This window comes from Centruroides vittatus, unplaced genomic scaffold (genome assembly GCF_030686945.1).
Source record: "Centruroides vittatus isolate TY-2023 unplaced genomic scaffold, ASM3068694v2 scaffold_2569, whole genome shotgun sequence".
Lineage (NCBI taxonomy): Eukaryota > Metazoa > Arthropoda > Arachnida > Scorpiones > Buthidae > Centruroides > Centruroides vittatus.
In genome coordinates this window covers 996,325-1,019,360 of record NW_027122690.1, presented here as the reverse complement: position 1 = coordinate 1,019,360, position 23,036 = coordinate 996,325, and the positions used below count along the sequence as shown (strand labels likewise).

At 31.3% G+C, this 23,036-nt stretch overlaps 2 protein-coding genes and 1 long non-coding RNA gene across 3 annotated transcripts; 1 reads left to right on the top strand and 2 right to left on the bottom strand.

The window, feature by feature from the left end:
• Positions 1–9: 9 nt before the first annotated feature.
• LOC136987672 (venom metalloproteinase antarease TserMP_A-like) lies at positions 10–21,924 on the bottom strand. Its single transcript, XM_067285423.1, has 11 exons — positions 21,788–21,924; positions 21,197–21,375; positions 21,033–21,122; positions 18,934–19,057; positions 18,683–18,849; positions 18,499–18,567; positions 18,007–18,164; positions 17,888–17,940; positions 17,693–17,804; positions 263–555; positions 10–59 (listed from the first exon to the last, which is right to left on the bottom strand). The coding sequence occupies exons 1-11, from the start codon at positions 21,843–21,845 to the stop codon at positions 10–12; spliced, it is 1,353 nt and encodes a 450-aa protein (XP_067141524.1). The 5' UTR covers positions 21,846–21,924.
• LOC136987646 (venom metalloproteinase antarease TserMP_A-like) lies at positions 4,176–7,510 on the bottom strand. The gene is made up of 9 exons (XM_067285395.1): positions 7,486–7,510; positions 6,725–6,903; positions 6,561–6,650; positions 5,430–5,553; positions 5,179–5,345; positions 5,001–5,069; positions 4,492–4,649; positions 4,378–4,430; positions 4,176–4,294 (listed from the first exon to the last, which is right to left on the bottom strand). The coding sequence occupies exons 1-9, from the start codon at positions 7,508–7,510 to the stop codon at positions 4,176–4,178; spliced, it is 984 nt and encodes a 327-aa protein (XP_067141496.1).
• Positions 9,139–9,561, top strand: LOC136987732 (uncharacterized). The gene is made up of 2 exons (XR_010882659.1): positions 9,139–9,258; positions 9,333–9,561. It is a non-coding gene; the product is annotated as an uncharacterized lncRNA (long non-coding RNA).
• Positions 21,925–23,036: the final 1,112 nt, after the last annotated feature.

Here is a 23,036-nt window from a genome sequence, read left to right as displayed (position 1 = left end):
AAAGAATAGTTACAATTCGCATATCACTATCCATAGATTTAATTCATCGAAGATAAAACCTATAAAATACATTATAAAAAAAAGTTAAACGAAAATCGGGATTTTTTTCTTAAATTTTAATCAACTCTAATGAAAGAGCTTTCATTTATTTGACGAAGTTTTATTTTTACAGAATATTTCCAGAAATAAATGAATATTATGTGAACATTACCAATATTTTAGAGAATTACCTATAAAATATGCTTTATATACCCTCAATTACCGTTATTTTCGATCATCGTAACACTTGTCAAAAAGACAATCGGCACTAGGAAACCTGTTAAACACAAAAGTATATAAAGTAATATTTGCTTTAAATCATTAATTTTAATTAGGTAAAATGTCACTTGCCTTAGAAAATACATAATATTTTCTCTTGAACAGGAAGAAAATTTCATTTTATTTTCACCTGTATCATCACCCATAATATATCCATCATTACTTGGACAATGTACTGCTGTTGGACTACCAGGTAAGCTATCTTCTTTGTCTTCTCCGTCATGAGGACATCCAATTCTAAAATAGAAGTTTCTAAATTTATCTATAATTATCTGATTATTCGTAGAATATATATAGGTCTTTAATATTTATATATATCTTAATAAATGAAGTCATTACTACAGTTAGTCTTTTATATGTAATTAGCCGAAATAAGCGGCTTCGCTCGAGAAAATGATATATGAAATAAAGGTAATGTACTCATATAAATATTTACACACTTATAGAACTGTATACACAGAAAAATATACGTACTTCTGCTTATAGTTTTTATTAATAAAACCATATTAATAACAATAACTTCTTATATTAAGTTTTATATCTCATGCTAAAGTAAGTCAAATATGCGGTATTCTTAATAAAATTAATTCAGCAAAATGTCTCTTCTGTAACAGAGAGCTTGTGGGGGCGGCGCTGGATCCCTATTCCTCCTCTATTACTCACAAAGTAACTTATCATACTAAAGTGTAATCAATTAACACAACACGCATCGTTGGACTTGTTTTTATTTAGACACGATAAATTTTTGAAATTCTGCAAAATTCGCATTCTATTTCCCAATAGTATTATTGAAAAACAGAGTGCAAATGTTACAAGGACCATGTGCAGAGTGCCATAGCTTAAAAGTAAAAAAAGAAAAATAATAACAACTCCGAAAGAGAATCGAAACATGTAAAAATAAACATAGGTTACTCAGATTTTATTTGCCTCAAAAGTGATTTTATATATTTTTAAACTTTCCTGTTACATTTCAATCATTCAATATCATACTAAATCAATTTAAACGAACAGAACAGACAGGTTTTTTTTTTAAAATTAGAAATAAATAAATAAAAATCAACTACTGATGTATGCTGATCGAGCGACTAGAAAAAGCAGAGATATAAAATCCTCGACTAACAGGCAGCATGCAGCCTTTGTATCTCGTTGTATGGAGTAATAAAAGTGATATAAATCTAATTTTGCAGTCACGAATTTTAGTGATGACAGTAGGTTTTGTTCATATGTCTAAGTATATTCTCCGTTCTCAGCGTATTTAAATACTTTATTTATATACGCCGAAGGTATATACTTAAGCAGTACATTATACTGAATGTTTAGTGAAATCATTTTGGAAAGAGATGTGACAGGAAACTTAGACGATCTCAACACTTTTCTATCTCGAAACAAGAAGCTATTAAACACTGTTCGTCGCTGCTATAAAGAATCTGGATAAGCTATTGCAGGTTAGATCGAACCCGTAACAGGATTGGAATAAAAGCTGTTATGGATTAAAGTAAAAGAAACAGTTTTTTTTTTTTTTAAAATAAGAAGACTTAAAATTGTCGGAACGAAGTGACGACTAATACTTCATGCATTCCTTGTCAACACTATAACTCTAGAATACGTTGTCCGATCTTGATGAAATTTTTCAGGACGATTCATCATCACTCAAGGATGAACAGATTAAAATTTCAACTTTCAAAAATGATCCATTTTTGTAGAACGGGAGATAGGGGTCAAAACGAAGATCGCGTTTTTCTTCAGTATGGATCATTTTTGAGAGTTGAAATTTTAATCAGTTCATCCTTGTATGATGATGAGTCGTCCTAGAAAATTTCATCAAGATCGGACAACTCATTCTAGAGTTTAGTGTTGCCATATTTACAAAATCGCTGACCCCGACGGCAGGTCAGGTTTGTTCAAAAAGAAGTTCCTGACGCATGCACAATGTCATTTTACAATGCGAAGAATAACATGCATGCTGGTTCTAAGTCAGTTACAGTTAGGGACTAGGGACTTGCGTAGGAGTAACATACACGCAAAAAGAAAAAAAAAAGTCGAGAGACAGACGTCTGTTTATTCGAGTCACACGTCAGCGTAAACAGAGTAACATGGCGGAATGGGAGTTGAGTTTCAGTGAGTGTGAGGTCTTTCGTTGTTCAAAAGGTGTAAATTTATAACAATATTTGCAAGAACTTTGTCTCATTGTAATTTCACAATTTCTACGAAATTCCCGGACAAAATTAATACTTCACCCGGACAATGAGTCAATTCCCGGACTGTCCGGGTGAAAACCGGACGGGTGGTAACACTACTAGAGTTATAATGTTGACAAGAAATGCATGAAGTCAAGTGTTAGTCGCTTTCTGCACGCACGTGTAGAAGCGTCATCTAATGCCCGGAAAATATCACAAGCATTAAAACGGTAATTTTGAAAGGTAAATGTTATCGTTAATTAGATACACAACAACAAATATAAAGAATTTTTATAGAATAATAAGTTTAAAAAAAGTTTTCTTTTAAAAACGTGGAGCAGCAGCGATCAATATTGATGGCCTTAAGATCCATTCTCTCCGTCTTCCTATCGTTAGTACGAAATTTCGATCTCTAAATGGAGAAGCTGCACAGAGATTCCAGATTGAGATGAAGTCGCTCAAATTCATCATCATCGATGAAATGTCAATGATTGGTGCAAGAATGTTTTACATGATCGAGAGAAGATTGAGGGAGATTAAACCCCGAGAAAGATGAGCCGTTTGGTGATTTTCGTCAGCTTTCTCCCGTTAAAGATAATCCTCTCTACTTGAGTGTTTTTTACAAAGTAATGCCCCCAACAAGGCAGGGACCTTGTTGGGACATTACATTACATTCGCATTTGATTCTTTTGAGAAATTCATTGAACTTAGTAATTCTCATAGACAAAATAGCGCAGTTAGTTCCTTCACAGATGTCTTACAACATCTAGCCTCGGGCGACTTCAACGAAGACTACTTGCAGTCAACTGGATGCCCTCTTGCTTATATAGCATCTGAAAACATATCAGATATTGCCCTGCCTTCGTCCAAAGATGACTCAGCTCTTGGTCTATCCAAGGATTTGAATCACTCAGTTAATGCCAGAATCATGCTGAGAGTCAACTTATGGATACAAAGAGGTCTCGTCAATGGTTCACTAGGAACTATACGCTACATTATATATGCTCCTAATGCTTGCCCTCCGGCTCTTCTTCTATTTATTTTAGTGGAATTCGATAGCTATCGGGAACCTTTCATCTATGGTAATCTGTTTCCAATAATCCCCATAACACGCTCTTCGAACGATGGTAGTATATTGTGATCTCGTAGACAGTTTTCCCTTACCTTAGCATATTCGATGACTATACGTAAATCACAGGGATTAACTCTTTCAAAAATCAAAATAGATATAGGAAAAAAGAGACAGCTCTCGGTCTTACCTATGTTACATTGAGTCGAGTGAAAAAATAACTGACTCAGTATTTTTAGAGTTACAATAGAGATCGTCTACGAGTCTGTAAGTCCAAGGCCAATAGTGATAGACAGAATTTTGTGAGACGTTGGCATAGCAATTAATTAATGGCTTATTCTGACCTTATATTTGTACCTTTAAATGATCCATTAGAAATCAAATATAATGTTGAGAACGAATGACTCTGTGTTTCTTTTTTCCCTCATAATCTAGAAAATAAAGGTGGGAGCAGGTTCGTTCCGACTACACGCTGATGCAGCGTTACTTAACTAGTTTATATATTACTACTTTTTGTAAAACTATATATAGTCATTTACGAAGTAACATTTAGGAATTGAAATGATTCATAAACGTTATTTTGTTGTGCTGTAATTTATTGTAAAAGTCGATTACTTACAAATGTGCCGTTTCGTGAGCAAAAGTATCATCTCTATCGACAAAGAATCATCATCTTCCACTATACCACATTTTAAACATGGATTACAAGCTTCTCCAAACTTTGCAATTCCTACAAAAATATTTCAAATATATTTTTATAAATTTAATAAAAATTTATAACGTGTACTTTAGGAAAATAAAAATGACAAATACCTACGGTATCGTCAGATATAGTTCCGTTGGGATTAATGTCTCCTAGTTTTCTCCTGAGAAATATAAAAGAATTATTCTAAATCATTGTACAAATGAATCAGGTTTAATACAAACCTAGTAATAAGCATAATTATATCCGCCTGCTTGACTATTGGATCCTTTCTTAGTTTACAATAATAATTTGACATTTTATCTAGCAGTTTTTCGGAATCTAGAAGATGTTCTGCTCCCGGAATTGCACTCATTTCTATGAAAGAAGGCTCATTTCTTTTCTGAAAATAAAAACAATATAATGAAAATGAATAATTTCTATCAGTCTCTTTGTCTTCTCCTTCCGTCTCCATTTTCTCTTCTCTCTCTCTTTATCCACTACTTCTCTCCATTCTTTCCATTCTCTCTTCATTCACTCCTCCCCTTTCTTTTCTTCTTCTCTCTCTTTTCTTTCCTTCTATATCCTCTCTCTATGTTTCTTTTCTTTCATTCTATATCCTCTCTCTATGTGTCTTTCTTTTTCTATTCTTTCTTTCCTCTTTCTTCATTCTATTCTCCATCTCTCTCATTTTCTCGCCTCTCTCGCTTCTCTCCTCTATTTATAAATAAACATTTTTTCCCATTGCACTTACAGTAAAGGGCGACAATGCAATCAAACGGAGTTTAATTCCTAAATGTAGAGTATCAATCAAATTTTGTGCCTAAGGAATAAAATGAGTTTGAATTACCAACAATTTTAAACTTATTTAAATTAATTATTTAACTTATAATTGTTACAACGAGTAACATTAAGCACAAAATATATCTTACTCCTACAAACATAAGAGATAAATGGACTTTCATATCTTCTATATTCGAAAATCGACGTGTGAAACCGCTTTCAGTTACCAACAAATATTCTATCACTATGCATTGGTCATAGCTTAACTTCGTCATCTTTCGATCCGTATACATTTTTTTTATGTTCGGAGGAATCACTAAAATGAATCACGGGAAAAATGGAGTAAAATTATATAACTTTTAATGTAATATGTAGACAATTTATAGGAATTGCAACTTACCCACGTCATTGAATTGACTTTTCTTCGATAAAATTTTTGTAATTCTATGAGCTTTTTTTCCATCTTTGATCAATTCGTTGGATTCATAAGGCATGATTTTGAATTTAGAATTGATAATTCCATTCTAGAAGCAAATAAAATTTTGAAGATCTAATATTTATATAGATCTAAATTTTTATAAAAATTTTTATTAAATCTTAGTTACTTGTTTCTGAAATACTTCGTAATCAATAAATAAGATCGATATTTTGGGAAAATTTAAAAATAAAATATAATTTTGCCCGAGACACTCACATAATCAATTTTTCGACTTTTGATACACATTTTAAATAGAATAAATCGACTATGAATGTCATGTTACTAATTTCAAACGTCTTTCCTCCGACGCTTTTCAAATGATCTATTAAACATACGTGGTATGCAGACTCCAGTATTGTTCGGAAGCTCGGTGGCTCTCTTCTCTCTTGTCGTAAATCTAAGCTAGAAAATGCCGATTACGTAAGTCAAAAACGATTCTACGTTTTTATTCAAAATTTAAGATGTCCAGAGTATTGTTCGTGGGCAGTAAATATTTAAATTTAACCGAAATCGTTTCTTAGTCGTCGAGATATTGAGAGTCACAATTGTTACTTTAACGTCAAACGTGTGATGTAGTTAAATAAGTTGTAAAAAGTTTTTTATACATTACGGATGTTTTTTTATTTTTATTTATTACTTGTACTGTATAGTACTTCATTATACCAGTAATATTTTCATTCATAATTAAAATTAACGAATAACCGTTCATATTTTAAAAGTAAACTTATTCGTAATTGGTTAGTTTCTGACTCTAACCTTTAATCCTGATAAAAATTATAATGATCAGATAATAAAGAGACTTATTTCTCTGTGTTTCTTTATTTTAGTTGTTTCTAAAACTGTCCATACTAAAGGAAGGGTCAGAAAGTGACATTGCACTGAGCGACGAATGAGAAATATGTTAAGAGCTATCATAATAAACAGTAAATGACTAAGAAATTAAAAACTAAAAGTTAAATACTTAATTTTTAAACTGTTATATATTATTTATGAAAATTGAATACGAAGATTTCATTTATGTCGAGGCAAATTTTAAAATTAAATAAAACCAACTATTGACAGTGGACCATCTTCGTCGATATGAAATGCCGCTCCCTTCTCTTTATTTCTGAACAGTTTCTGTTTAAAATCACCTACGTCAGCCTTAAAACACAGAGAATATTGAGCAGTTAGGTTATTTTTATACGGAATAATAATAATAAATAAATTTCAAATACCGAATAATGTTTATTTTCATCATCTAAATGAGTTATAGTAAAATTGTCCGCAATTAGATCATCAGCAGGTTGCAATATTACATCTACGTCTTGTTCGTCAACACGAAATGTAATTCTCTTTTCTCCACATTTTAATGTCTTCAAAGTTGGATAAAATACATCAACTCGATTTGGATTATCTGAGATAAAATACAGTTTTAATTACTCATTTAAATTTCAGTTAAAGTGACTTTGACAGCGTAAAGAATTGATTCGAGGAACCGAACGTTTGTTACGATACAAATAAATAGAAACACGGCGTAAACTAAGTATTAAAGTTTAATGTTGCGTATAAAGTAAAATGGAAAATTTAATCAAGAGATAATACATTTAAAACAACGCTTCTCTTTGGAATATGTAAAAATGCAAGCTAATAAAAATCAAGAAATCAAGAAAATAAACCGACAAAAGAGCTTATTGATAATATATATAAGTCTATTTTACGGCTGTTCCTAGAACTTTTTTAAAATATGCGTTATATAAATTCTTATTTACTTACCAATTGGTATAGCCAAAACGATTGTACAACATAGAAAAATCGGTAGTAAGGAAAACATAAGGAAATTAAAACTCTAATTCATTTATAGATATAACTACTTCGGAGTGGAATTGGTCTTTAATTTCTTCTCATCTAAAAGATTTATTATAACATATATATACATGTATGCAAGAATTAATAGATAGGTAATTGTACTTTGGATGTTTTATCTTTTGAACGTAACCTATTGATACAATCAATATTGACATGTTCTCGCCATTATCCTCATACTACAACGTAAGATAATATATATCAGGCTATATTATTCTATGTTGTACTAACTTATGTTTATTTTAAATAGAATGAGATTTTGATTTGCAGAGTAAATCTATTTCAATATTTATTTTAAAGTTGATAAACGTTCTAAATTTAACATTTTAAAATTTTACTATTTTATTCAATAACTATGCAGCGGAAATCGTCGTCAAAAATGAAAAAATATTACGTGTTTTCTTATAACATATGCTTTTTGCTTGAAACAGTAATTTATAAAATTTATTTTTGTATCTTACAACGTATTTAGCTCATACATAATGTGTTTGAATATCGAAAAAAGGAAAAGTGGAACAATCGACATCACCAAAGTATACTGTACGATTTTTTGGATGATCGTTTGTATCTAATTTTTTCTAAAAATGGCTCTAAGGCTCATTTAAAAAAAAAAAAATTCGATTTACATGTAAAGACCTAATACTTATAAATTATTCTTAAATTCAAGGAATAATGTTAAGCCAGATGTTAGCCTACGGGTTCTTAACCCTGTTTTGTCCCACTAACCACTTTCTGGTAAGGCGAAAATCACGGACCTCTTCTGGGAATAATGTTTTTAATTGATGCCAAACACAGACACAATGTTTCCAAACTTTCCTAATTCAGAAGAAATGAAAGTCTATTTAATTACTCGGCATTAATCGGAGTATACTGAAAATCTTCGTTTTTTATAATTAATTATTATTTGTAGATTTTCGTATAGTATTTTAATGTTTTTTTTTAATTCAATGTAATAAATGATTAATTTTATAATGTTTTAACAAACAGAATATTGATATATTCAAGGTTCAAACTATAATGGATACGTTAAATCTGCGAATAAAGGTGCGCTTGATTGGAGTTACAGAGTACAATGTAAGTAGAAAGCTGAGAAATATATCAATTAAAACTGCAGGATGACAAATTGTAATTAAATTCTTCACAACGTGTGAAAGGGGACGAATTGTGAAGACACTTTTACTTTAAAGTTGTGTTTTTTTTATAAACTTTGTAAACATTAATATCTGGTCTAGGAATTATATCTGCTAATCAATTAATAGGAAATATGACGGATTATTTTTGTCAACACCAAAATGACAAAGGTTTTGAAGAATATTAAAAAAGTTACTATAATTATACTTATAACTAGGTGACAAATTATTTTTTCTTAGTTTTCTAATCTGCTCAAAATACTTTTCATTATAATATTAGTACTGTATATCCTTTAATGCGTTTTAGACGAACATTTGGTCATCTATATCCGGATAGAAACCTTTCTACTGGCATACAAGGTATTTAATTTTACTTATAAATTGTTAAATACGTCGCTGTTCTTATGAGTATTTTATTGAATTCATTTAGGAATAGCACCTTTAGGTGGTGCAGCTTGCGACTCTTGTGGTAAATGTGGAGCCGTTTCTGTCGGTGACGATCCTCTTTACAGAGATGAAATTATAGCTCACGAATCTGCCCATTTGTAAAGAATTTTTGTATTACAAAGAGCAATTATGATTATGTTATCATCTAACAAATACTTTTTTTAGAATGGGCAGCCCGCACTATGGGGGAGAACCCGAAATGGGTATCCCGGGAGTAAAGGATCTAAGGCTTATCCCGGAAGCGATGGATTTATAATGGGTGATGAGAGTGAAGTAAATAAAAGAAAATTTTCTAATTGTTCGCGTGAGAATATTAAATATTTCCTAAGGTAAATATAATTCCTCTGTGTCAAAGTATTTTAAAATAAAAACATCTCAATAACTTTTTTTTCATTTTTAACAGCTTTCCGAATTCCCAATGCATTATTCAAGATTGCGAAAAATAAGGAATGATACAACAATGTAAACAATACTATGAACTGCCTGCAGTAATTATAGAATATTGTAAAATTTCTAATTTGTGAAGTAGAAAATTATAGATTAGCAGTATTGTAATACATTTAACAGTAAATGATAATAAAATAATTTTAAACGAATAATTTGTTTCGCATAAATAAATAGTATTTTTTCCATTCGTTGCAAATCGTCTAATACGTTTTAGAATGGATTTAATATAATTCAATAAAAAGTAAAAATACGTTACAGATGGATACTAGTCCTATCTTTACTGCTTGCCATGTCCAATCACCAGGAACATCTATTTCCATTGCAGAGACAACCTTTCTTTAGAGGCTATGCCTCTGCACGAATATGGAAAATAGTTTAAAATGTCCGCAGGTGACAGTCCCAACACAATTAAAAATATAATATTTCTTTGTAAAATAATGAATTTATATTAAACCCCCTTTTTATAAAGGATTTCATATAAATTCGTTATTTATTTTTTAATGCATTGCGTCAGTAACAATTTATTATTTTATTTAATTTCGTTTGCTAAAGATAACGTTTTAATTAAATGTATAAAATAAAATGACAAAAGAAACTACTAATACAGAAACACATTTATTAGCAATATGTTCGCTTCTTTCTTAACACAATAATTAACAATACAGTACATTTAAAATACAGAAAAGTTAAAGTTAATATTTACTCTTGCAAGCCCACGGAGAACCTCCGACCTAACTCCATTTCGAATTGTAGTTCAGTACCATCCTGGTAGCCATGTTATAGCCTAGGACCGTCCTGGGAGTAATTATGGCTGATCGTGTAACTAACATTGTGTCGGTGTCTTGCGCCAATTAAAACCATTATTTCCAGAAGAGGTCCGTGATATTCACCTTACTGGAAAATGGTTAGTGGAACAAAACAAGGTTAAGAACCCGTAAGTTAAGCTAACATCTTACTATATGGTAACATCTGGCTTAGCATTATTCCTTGAATTTAAGAATAATTTATAAGTATTAGGTCTTTACATGTAAATCGATTTTTTTTTCCTAGAATGAGCCTTAGAGCCGTTTTAGCAGAAATTAGATACAAACGATCATCCAAAAAATCGTACAGTATACTTTGGTGATGTCGATTGTTCCACTTTTCCTTTTTTCGATATTCAAACACATTATGTATGAGCTAAACACGTTACAAGATACAAAGATCAATTTTATAAATTACTGTTCCAAGCGCAAAGCATAAGTTATAAGAAAACACTTGATATTGTTTCATTTTGACGACGATTTCCGCTGCATAGTTATTGAATAAAATAGTAAAATTTTAAAATATTAAATTTAAAACGTTTATCAACTTTAAAATAAATATTGAAATAGATTTATTCTGCAAATCGAAATCTCATTCTATTTAAAATAAACATAAGTTAGTACAACATAGAATAATATATGGTGATATATATTATCTCACGTTGTAGTATGAGGATAATGGCGAGAATATGTCAATATTGATTGTATGAATAGATTACATTCAAAAGATAAAACATCCAAAGTACAATTACCTATCTATAAATTCTTGCATAAATATATGTATGTTATAATAAATCTTTTAGACGAGAAGAAATTAAAGACCAATTCTACCCCGAAGTAGTATATCTGTAAATGAATTAGAATTTTTATTTGCTTATGTTTTCCTTACTACCGATTTTTCTATGTTGTACAGTCGTTTTGGCTACACCAATTGGTGAGTAAATAAGAATTTATATAGCAATTTTAAAAAGTTGTAGAAACAGCCGTAAAATAGAGTTTTATACATTATCAATAAGCTCCTTTGTCGGTTTATTATATATTTCTTGATTTTTATTAGCTTGCATTTTTACATATTCCAAAGAAAAGTGTTGTTTTAAATGTATTATCTCTTGATTAAATTTTCCATTTTACTTTATAAACAACATTAAACTTTAATACGTAGTGTTGTGGTGTTCGACAACAAAGAGTTCGAAGTTCGCACTTGTTGAAAATAGTCCACACACTCAGAGACGAGAATTCGAAAAAAGGTGAAGCGCACATATTCGAACCAATGCTCCTAGAATGTAAGGTTGCCTCATAGAGAAGAAACGCTTTTCATTGGTTGCTTATTTGACGTTACATGGATTCCAAAACGGAACATCTTACTACGTCCTTATGGTAAAAACATTACCGATCAGAGGCTTGTAGCTTTAATCATACGCTAATATTTCATTAATTACGATTTATAATTAGTTAAATGTAAATAAAAATGGATTGTAAGTAAGAAAAATCCGGAATATTAAGCAAACCTTCGTAATTTCTAGGTGTAAAGTTGAAATAAAAATGCGTTTTTCTACTTTGTAAATGAAATCAATTTTATGTATTTCATGAGATAATAATAATAATTTCTTAAAAGATTAATTTTGGTATATTTTACGTAGGTAATTTATATACATGTAAATTAATTTAATTTCTATCGTCAAACTACTACTTTTTTAAAACCAAAAATTATATTGGTTTATTTTTTAATTTTTAATACTCATGTACCGAAAACGATATTATTTACTTATACATATACAAAAATAACTTTGTCAAAAGAACAATTTTTGGTTAATGTTACCTATGGTTCCAAAATCGCGGCTCGTCTCTGATTTCAGCAAATAGAAGACAGCAAACAGTGGGGACGCACATTCTAACCTACCCTAACCTACTCTAATAAATTATCATAATTATTACCAACAAAATTATTAGAATAGGTTAGGTTAGGTTAGAACGTGCGTCCCCACTGTTTCCTTTTTTCTATTTGCTGGAATCAGAGACGAGCCGCCATTTTGGAACCATAGGTAACATTAACTAACAAAAATAGTGAAATTCCAAGATTTTCTTCCCTCGCTAACTGTTGTGAAGCAGTCGCTCGACTACGGATGACGTATATCCGGAATCTGGTAGGAAGTGGCTAAACCAGCCGTATGAGGTAACCTTATATTCTAGTACAGTAATTCCCAAACTTTTTCGATCCACTGTCCCCTTTGTTCCATAAAGTTATACCCAACGTCCCCTAACCCATTTTCTCTTGTGTAAGAAAGGATTGGAAATATTATTAGAAAAGTTTTCTATGAATCTCACACTTTGTGCCCTTACCGTACATTAGCGAGGTTGAGATCGAAGTTTAAAACGCGAAAACGTGTACGTCGGACGTTTAGCGCCGCTTTCCTGTAAGTCTAGAAGTTTGACAATGGCCTTTTGAAAATCAGTGGAATCATGCTCGACATTCCAAACGCCATTATCAAACTTCTAGGCTTACAGGAAGACGGCGCTGAATGTCCGACGTACACGTTTTCGCGTTTTAAACTTCGGCTTCAACTTCTCTATTGTTCTCAATATCTGGAAACCATCAAACGCAATGTTTCCTCTTATACGTTTAACAGAGGAAAGGGAACGGCTCTCAGTAACCCCAACTTTTGTCTTTGGTTACCGTTCAGTACCCTGCTTCCAGCGCCCCCTAGATTTACTCACCGCCCACTGGGGGTTGGTAGCGCCCACTTTGGGAACCAATGTTCTAGTACCTTGGTTCGAACCGGTCTTTATATTTCTCGGGACTCCCTCTGGTGGCGATTGGGTAAACTCCGGAATCGGTCGCCAAAGTAGTTTACGCCGTGTTTCTGGGTCTTCTAGTCTTTATATTTCTCGGGGAGTCCCGAGAAATATAACTGCTTTGCATAAGTACCGAGTTTCATTCGATTCGGTTCAGCAGAGCCGGCCCTACGCCTGTCTGAGTACCGTCAGTTTAACCACCCTTATATAAAAAATTCAGCAACGAGTTGCTTAATTTTCCCGCATAATTTCGTGACATAATTTATCATATTTTATTGAAAAAACTTTTTATATTTTTAACTATTATAAAATGGTAAAAGCTAAATTGTCAGGGTAGGGAGGGGTTTTATAAAACAATTGCACAGTCTAATTAACGAGTAAAACCGTCATAAAGTCTGACCCTATTGGAAATACACACGACCTCTTCATTTCTCCAACCTCTTTACCATCAAAATTTAATGGCATTAATCTTTTAATAAGCAAACCTCCCTGTTAAATTTCAGAAATTTTCGACAAAAAGAACAGGCATATTAGCTTCAAACAGGGTAAACAAAATCCTTTCCCTCACACACACACACTAACATTTATATATACAGAAAAAACCTCAAATTTTTTTGCATTTCTCGACGGTTCAATATGTCCTGAGTCCAGAAATGTAAAAACCTAGGGGTTTTATATGCCTGTGTGAGGGGCATGATTTTTTCACTCAATTTGAAGCTTAATAACTCTTGTGAATTTAGTCGAAAATTTCAGAAATTTCGGAGAAAGGTTTCTGTTTCAGGGAGAAATGTGACTTGAAATTTTAAAGAAAATGGGATTATTAGTTCGGGAGATATTACGGGATTGGAGCTCTCACGTTATGAAATTTTTTGTACTCGTACAACTGATATTATTTAAACGCATTTTATTGTTGAATTTTATTTGAAATGTTAATTTAAAAAAAAAAATTGAAAGCATGGTGAATTGCTGTGGTATGAATGTGAGGTGGAGTGAATGTTTTAAAATTCTGTTGAGTGGCAGTGGAGGTAAAAAGAATAGAGAAAGAATTGCGAAGATAAATGGAGATAGTGATGGATGTGGTCCTAGTCAACTGACTGAGATTAGGAATGCAATGAAACGATTGTGAAATGGCAAATCTGGTCTGGATGGTGTGACTGCAGAAATATTAAAATACGGAGGAGAAAATGTGGAAGAATGGATGCGCCGACTCTGCAACTTATGTTGGGAAAAGGGCACAGTGATTGGAAAAATGCCGTGATTGTTCCGACGTACAAGGGAAAAGATGAAAAGACAAAGTGCAAGAATTCCGTGTCATAATCTTGCTCAGCATACCCGGAAAAGTGTTTGCACGAGTGCTGGTTGACAGAGGTGAAAAGATGACTACAAAGCGAATAAGAAAAGCCCTAGACTTAGAATCAATTTATTTCTTCTGTTTTATTTTAGTGTTTGGATATATGTTGAAGGAAATTTTCGGGTTTATAAACAATAATTTGTTTTTGTATTCCTTAACGGTTATGATAATTTTTTCGTAGTTGCATTCTTGACTATCAGATGGTAGAAGAAATTAAAGAGTATTTTTTCCTCTCTGAATAACGTATTTTAGAGTTCAACTCCAATTTTCCAGACGTTAATTTCAGGTTTCGCAGTTTAACATTCGATTATCAGCTTGCCTTAATGATCAAACCCGTAATGATTTACTAAAAAAATAGCCTATACTCTTACTGCCAAGTAAAAAAAGTTAAACGAAAATCGGGATTTTTTTCTTAAATTTTAATCAACTCTAATGAAAGAGCTTTCATTTATTTGACAAAGTTTTATTTTTACAGAATATTTCCAGAAATAAATGAATATTATGTGAACATTACCAATATTTTAGAGATTTACCTATAAAATATGCTTTATATACTCTCAATTACCGTTATTTTTGATCATCGTGACAATCGTCGAAAAGACAATCGGCATTAGGAAATCTGTTAAATACAAAAGTATATAAAGTAATATTTGCTTTAAATCATCAGTTTTAATTAAATAAAATGTCACTTACCTTAGAAAATACATAATATTTTCTCTCGAACAGGAAGAAAATTTCATTTTATTTGCACCTATACCATCACCCATAATATATCCATCACTACTTGGACAATGTACTGCTGTTGGACTCCCAGATAAGCTATCTTCTTCGTCATCTCCGTCATGAGGACTTCCAATTCTTAAATAGAAGTTTCTAAATTTATCTATGATTATCTTATTATTCGTAAGATATGTGAATAAATATTAAAGATTTATATATCTTAATAAATGAAGTCATTACTACAGTTAGTCTTTTATATGTAATTAGCCGAAATAAGCGGCTTCGCCGAGAAAATGATATATGAAATAAAGGTAATGTACTCATATAGATATTTACACACTTATAAAATTGTACACACAGAAAAATATATGTACTTCTACTAAACTTATAAAAAATACAATAGACAAAGGAAAAAAAAATACATCGAAATTTATTTAAATAATTTGTATAACATGAGAAGAATTCAGCCGTTCTCACTTGATACTCGAACAGTCAGACTGATAGGTCTTAATTAGAAAGAAGTCTATTTACTTCCCAAGAATATCCTGAAAATATGCACTAAGTTCTATAGAAATCGGTGCACACGATACTCGAACAAACGGACAAAGACGGATGTGAATTCAATTTTTATATATGTGTAGGTATGACGAAATGAGTGAATAATATTCAATAGGACAAAGCTTGGCCTATTGAATTATTATTAATATTTATTATTATTAAATTTCAATACACACTTGGCTATGGCATAATATAAAAATTAATGAGCATTTTTGAAATATTACTTTATATTTGTCGTATTTAAACATTATAAAAGTAAACATTTTACTCCAAAAGTAATCCAATAGAATCATCTATCGAATTAACCTAATTTAACTTCAAAAACTGTCATTTTTGAACTTTCTCTTCGTTACTTAAGATTTATATATTTAAGATTTAAACATTTTAACAACTGAATATTCATTGATGAGATTAACACCAACCAACGTTAAATCATATTTACAGTAGCTATATTAAAATTTGTTGTTACAAAATGAAGCATGATACTAGATATAAGCAAAGGAGAAAGACATAATCCGAGACATGCTGCGGTTTGGATAAAACGTGAAAGAATATAAAATGGTCAAGAAAAGTTTGAATAACAATAAAAATGAAGGGTGTTTGAAGTCATATCTTTTTAAAATAAAACTGTCGTTATAAAATAAAACAATATTAATAACAATAATTTCTTATATTAAGTTTTATATCTCGTGCTAAAGTAAGTCAAATATGCGATATTCTTAATAAAATAAATTAATTCAGCAAAATGTCTCTTCTGTAACAGATAGCTTGTGGTGGCGGCCCTGGATCCACCCTACTCCTTTACTAGCTCACAAAGTAACTTATCATACTAAAGTGCAATCAATTGACATAACACGAATCGCTGGACTTGTTTTTATTTAGACACGATAAATTTTTGAAATTCTGCAACATTCGCACTTTATTTCCCAATAGTATTATTGGAAAACAGAGTGCAAATGTTACAAGGACCGTGTACAGAATGCTATAGTTTAAAAGTAAAAAAAGAAAAATAATAATAGTAACAACTCGGTAGGAGGAGCGAAACGTGTAAAAATAAACATAGGTTTGCCCTGATACTTGGGTTATACTCCATGCTAGAATATATTATACATTCGAATGTTATGCTACATTTAAATCTATTCTTTTTGTAACAATTAAAGTGTTCATTAACATCCAAATTGCTGAAAAATGACATTTTTTTGTATAAGTCATTTTTCTTGTGACTATTTTTTTAATATAAATAATACTTTTTATTAAACTGGCTTATTTATTATAAGACATAACATTCAAACAAACTTTAAATATCTATCTATTCAATTAGATTGGAAATTATTACCGAGAAAACACTCAGATTCTAATTGCCTCAAAAGTGATTTTATATATTTTTAAACTTTCCTGTTACATTTCAATCATTCAATATCATACTAAATCAATTTAAACGAACAGAACAGACAGGTTTTTTTTTTAAAATTAGAAATAAATAAATAAAAATCAACTACTGATGTATGCTGATCGAGCGACTAGAAAAAGCAGAGATATAAAATCCTCGACTAACAGGCAGCATGCAGCCTTTGTATCTCGTTGTATGGAGTAATAAAAGTGATATAAATCTAATTTTGCAGTCACGAATTTTAGTGATGACAGTAGGTTTTGTTCATATGTCTAAGTATATTCTCCGTTCTCAGCGTATTTAAATACTTTATTTATATACGCCGAAGGTATATACTTAAGCAGTACATTATACTGAATGTTTAGTGAAATCATTTTGGAAAGAGATGTGACAGGAAACTTAGACGATCTCAACACTTTTCTATCTCGAAACAAGAAGCTATTAAACACTGTTCGTCGCTGCTATAAAGAATCTGGATAAGCTATTGCAGGTTAGATCGAACCCGTAACAGGATTGGAATAAAAGCTGTTATGGATTAAAGTAAAAAAAACAGTTTTTTTTTAAATAAGACTTATAATTTATATATTACTACTTTTTGTAAAACTATATATAGTCATTTACGAAGTAACATTTAGGAATTGAAATGATTCATAAACGTTATTTTGTTGTGCTGTAATTTATTACAAGAGTCGATTACTTACAAATGTGCCGATTCGTGAGCAAAAGTATCATCTCTATCGACATAAGAATCAATATCTTCCACTATACCACATTTTAAACATGGATTACAAGCGCCTCCTAAGTTTGCAATTCCTACAAAAATATTTCAAATATAATTTTATAAATTTAGTAAAAGTTTATAAAGTGTGTTTTAGGAAAAGAAAAATGACCAATACCTACGGTACCGTCAGATATAGTTCCGTCGGGATAAGGGTCTCCCAGCTTTCTCCTGAGAAATATAAAAGAATTATTCTAAATCATTGTACAGTACAAATGAATCAGGTTTAATACAAACCTAGTTATAAGCATAATTATATCTGCCTGCTTGACTATTGGATCCTTTCTTAGTTTACAATAATAATTTGACATTTTATCTAGCAGTTTTTCGGAATCTAGAAGATGTTCTGCTCCCGGAATTGCACTCATTTCTATGAAAGAAGGCTCATTTCTTTTCTGAAAATAAAAACAATATAATGAAAATAGAATAATTTCTATCAGTCTCTTTGTCTTCTCCTTCCGTCTCCATTTTCTCTTCTCTCTCTCTTTATCCACTACTTCTCTCCATTCTTTCCATTCTCTCTTCACTCTCTCCTTCCTCTCCTTTTCTTTCCATTCTATATCCTCTCTCTATCTTTTTCTTTCCATTCTATATCCTCTCTCTATGTGTCTTTCTTTTTCTACTCTCTCTTTCCTCTTTCTTCATTCTATTCTCCATTTCTCTCATTTTCTCGCCTCTCTCGCTTCTCTCCTCTATTTATAAATAAACATTTTTTCCCATTGCACTTACAGTAAAGGGCGACAATGCAATCAAACGGAGTTTAATTCCCAAATGTAGAGTATCAATCAAATTTTGTGCCTAAGGAATAAAATGGGTTTGGGTTATCAACAATTTTAAACTTATTTAAATTAATTATTTAACTTAGGCCTATAATTATTACAACGAGTAACATTAAGCACAAAATATATCTTACTCCTACAAACATAAGAGATAAATGGACTTTCATATCTTCTATATTCGAAAATCGACGTGTGAAACCGCTTTCAGTTACCAACAAATATTCTATCACTATGCATTGGTCATAGCTTAACTTCGTCATCTTTCGATCCGTATACATTTTTTTTATGTTCGGAGGAATCACTAAAATGAATCACGGGAAAAATGGAGTAAAATTATATAACTTTTAATGTAATATGTAGACAATTTATAGGAATTGCAACTTACCCACGTCATTGAATTGACGTTTTTTCGATAAAATTTTTGTAATTCTATGAGCTTTTTTTCCATCTTTGATCAATTCGTTGGATTCATGAGGCATGATTTTGAATTTAGAATTGATAATTCCATTCTAGAAGCAAATAAAATTTTGAAGATTTGAAAATAAAACATAATTTTGCCTGAGACACTCACATAATCACTTTTTCGAGTTTTGATACATATTTAAAATAGAATAAATAGACCATGAATGTTATATTAATAACTTATTTTTACGAATTTTTACGAATAAACGTATCTACATTACAATTGAAATATTAAAATTTTAAATTTTAATCACAATTTCTAATTTGAGTATATCATTAAATAATTCATTCTTTTATGTTCTAAAAACTCCGATTACAATACCGAAACTTAATGACAAATTTAAGCCATAAAAGCATAAAGAAGTTGCTAAAATTATTAATTATTTTTATTATGGCCTATCGCTTTGAAGGACCCGGAATCGAATCCCAAAAGTTTTTCGATCAGTCTCCGATACCTCACCATCCGATAGCTTGACCAAACCCATGATGAGTATGGAAAGAATGTCTTCTTAATACTTACAAAGGGGAAGAAGTAACAACAAATATATTTTTATCAATATAATATTGTGGAGTATAGATTTATGGGTAAAGATCAGATGCTAATCTTTACCCATAAAAAAATGGTAGGACCAGATTGAAAAGTAAAATTGAGAGAAAACAGCTAAATACAGAAAACTTTCAAAAGTTCTAGCATAACAATAGTGGATGCGGATTTGACGATAAGACTCAACATGTGTATAAAGTGCACATTACACAGACAACAACTCCGGAAAGTTTTGGATGAAGCAATGTTCTCTGTGATATTATATCGGGAAAACAAGCATCGTCACGAAAGGATTTCGAGCTTTACTTTGAGCCTTAGAGTAGTTGCATCCGCAATAATTTGGCTGAACGTTAGATCACCTTTGAGCAACATTAGTGAAGAAATTTTTAGGCAAAAAGTACAGCTTTTCAACTGGTTTCACCAAATTATTTACGTAGGATTTCAAATATTTTTCAGACATCAATAACTTCATAATAGAATAGTTTTCGTGATAATTCTATATTCACCTTACCGTCGAGTGATAGCATGCAGTAAGTCAAACCACGCGATAACAGCTTGACCAATGATTTTCCAAAACTTAAAAAATGCGATATTATTTCATAGATAATCAATATTTTTAAATAAAACCTTCAAAAGAGCAAGCAGCAAGCGAGCGGTTCTCGAACGAGCTACGAGTATTAAACGTCGTTCGTTGTTCGGAAGCTCGGTGTTCCTCTTCTTTCTCGTTGTAAATCTAAGCCAGAAAATGCCGATCGCGTAAGTCAAAAACGATTCAACGATTTTATTCAAATTTCAGATGTCCAGGGCACTCGTTGTGGGCAGTAAATATTTTAAATTTCATCCAAATCGGTTTATTAGTCGTGGAGATATTGAGGGTCGAAATTGTCACTTTAACGTTAAACGTGTGATGGAGCTTAACAAGTTGTAAAAGGTTTTAAATATTTTACGGATGTTTTTCTATTTTTGGTTTTATGTTAGCGTTTCCAATGTTCTCTTTTTAATAGTCTTCTCCATTATTCATCTTTTATTAACTGTATTTTTATTGTTAATTGCTACTTCTATAATACTTCGTTGCATCAGTAATATTTTCATTTATAATTAAAATTAACGAATAAACCGTTCATATCCTTAAAGTAAAATTATTCGTAATTAGTTAATTTCTGACTCTGACCTTCAATCCTGATAAAAAATTGGAATGATCAGATAATAAAGAGACTTATTTCTCTGTGCTAATTATCTTATCATTTATTTTAGTTTTCAAATCTGTCCATACTAAAGGGAGAGTCAGAAAGTGACATTGCACTGCGCGACGAATGAGAAATATGTTAAGAGCTATCATAATAAACAGTAAATGACTAAAAAATTAAAAACTAAAAGTTAAATACTTAATTATTAAACTGTTATATATTATTTATGAAAATTGAATACGAAGATTTCATTTATGTCGAGGCAAAATTTTAAAATTAAATAAAACTAACTATTGATAGTGGTCCATCTTCGTCGATATGAAATGCCGCTCCCTTCTCTTTATTTCTGAACAGTTTCTGTTTAAAATCACCTACGTCAGCCTTAAAACACAGAGAAGATTGAGCAGTTAGGTTATTTTTATACGTAATCGTAATAAAAAATAAATTTCAAATACCGAATAATGTTTATTTTCATCATCTAAATGAGTTATAGTAAAATTGTCCGCTATTAGATCGCCAGCAGGTTGCAATATTACATCTACGTCTTGTTCGTCAACACGAAATGTAATTCTCTTTTCTCCACATTTTAATGTCTTCAAAGTTGGATAAAATACATCAACTCGATCTGGATTATCTGAGATAAAATACAGTTTAAATTACTTATCTAAATTTCAGTTAAAGTGACTTTGACAGCGTAAAGAATTGAAATCTACTTGACATCAAGTTAAACGTTTATTACGGTAGAAATGAATAGAAAGGCGGAGTAAACCGTCTCCTTACGCCTCCTTTCTATTTATAGAAAAGAGGCGTAAACTACGTATTAAAGTTTAATGTTGTGTATAAAGTAAAATGGAAAATTTAATCAAGAGATTTAAAACAACGCTACTCTTTGGAATATGTAAAAATGCAAGCTAATAAAAAAAGCTAATCAAGAAATTTATAATAAACATACAAAAAGAGCTTATTTATAATATATGTAACTGCATTTTACTGCTGTTCCTAGAACTATTTTAAAATATGCGTTATATAAATTCTTATTTACTTACCAATTGGTGTAGCCAAAACGACTGTACAAAATAGAAAAATCGGTAGTAAGGAAAACATAGTTTATAGAAATAAAAATTCTAATTCATTTGTAGATATAACTACTTCGGGGTGGAATTGGCTTTTAATTTCTCCTAATCTAAAGGATTTGTTATAACACACACTATATATATATATTTATGCAAGAATTAACAGATAGGTAATTGTACTTTGGATGTTTTATCTTTTGAATGTAATCTATTGATACAATCAATATTGTCATATTCTCGCCATTATCCTCATACTACAACGTAAGATAATATATATCAGGATATATTATTTTATGTTGTACTAATTTTGTTTATTGTAAATAAAATGAGATTTCGATTTGAAGAATAAATCTATATCAATATTTATTTTAGACTAGATAAATGTTTTATATTTAACATTTTAAAATTTTAGTATTTTGACTATGTAGCGGAGATCGTCAAAAATGAAAAAAATATCAAGTGTTTTTTTTATAGCATATGCTTTTTGTTTGAAACAGTAGTTTATAAAATTTGTCTTTGTATCTTATAACATTCTCAGACGTGTTTGGCTAAAACATAATGCGTTTGAATATCGAAAAAACGGAAAAGCGGAACTGTAAACTCGTCGACTTTTAGGGGCAATAAGTTAATTGCGCGTCAGGAAAACTTAGGGACGAATCGTATGTGGGTGGAGGTGGCAGGAGACAAAGATGACAAGTGTCTTACACAAAACCATTTATTTTAACAACTAGTTTAACTTACATAATAATGACACAGAAAATTCGATCTAGATCTCTTTCCGCTGGGGAGCTCCCGATGTCGATGGACGGGTGAAGGCTGGTGTCCGAAGTTGCGTGTCTTTGATAAAGGAGTGTCCGTTGCACAGGAGGTGACTCTGACGGGTGATGCTGCGGATGGACGGAGATCTTGGGCCACTGGATAAAACCGTCTGTCTGGAGGAGAACCGTCCGCTTGGCCTTGAGACCCGGGGGTTTTATAGGATTGTCCTCCGAATCTCGTCCTTTTGATTGGTCCTGTTCACCCTCTCCCTTACCCCGATTGGTCATTCTTTTGTCTCTAGGCGAAAACCGAGTCCGATCCGGGTCGGGAAAGGTCCGACAGGTGTCGACGGAGCCCTTGAAATCTGCGCTCGTATTTTACTCCGTTATGGCTCTTTTCGTGACGTTTTGAACTAAAGGATCTACCAGATCTTCTGGCAGCCATTTACTTCCCCCATGGGTTC

Coding starts and splice junctions, on each gene's coding strand:
- LOC136987646 (XM_067285395.1), bottom strand. CDS start 7,510: ATGTCAATATTGATTGTATCAATAG. Junction 5,346..5,429: donor AAGTCAATTCAATGACGTGG/GTAAGTTGCAAT, acceptor GATTCATTTTAG/TGATTCCTCCGAACATAAAA. Junction 4,431..4,491: donor ATAATTATGCTTATTACTAG/GTTTGTATTAAA, acceptor TATATTTCTCAG/GAGAAAACTAGGAGACATTA.
- LOC136987672 (XM_067285423.1), bottom strand. CDS start 21,845: ATGTTTTCCTTACTACCGATTTTTCTATTTTGTACAGTCGTTTTGGCT. Junction 21,123..21,196: donor ATGAAAATAAACATTATTCG/GTATTTGAAATT, acceptor CTGTGTTTTAAG/GCTGACGTAGGTGATTTTAA. Junction 18,850..18,933: donor ACGTCAATTCAATGACGTGG/GTAAGTTGCAAT, acceptor GATTCATTTTAG/TGATTCCTCCGAACATAAAA.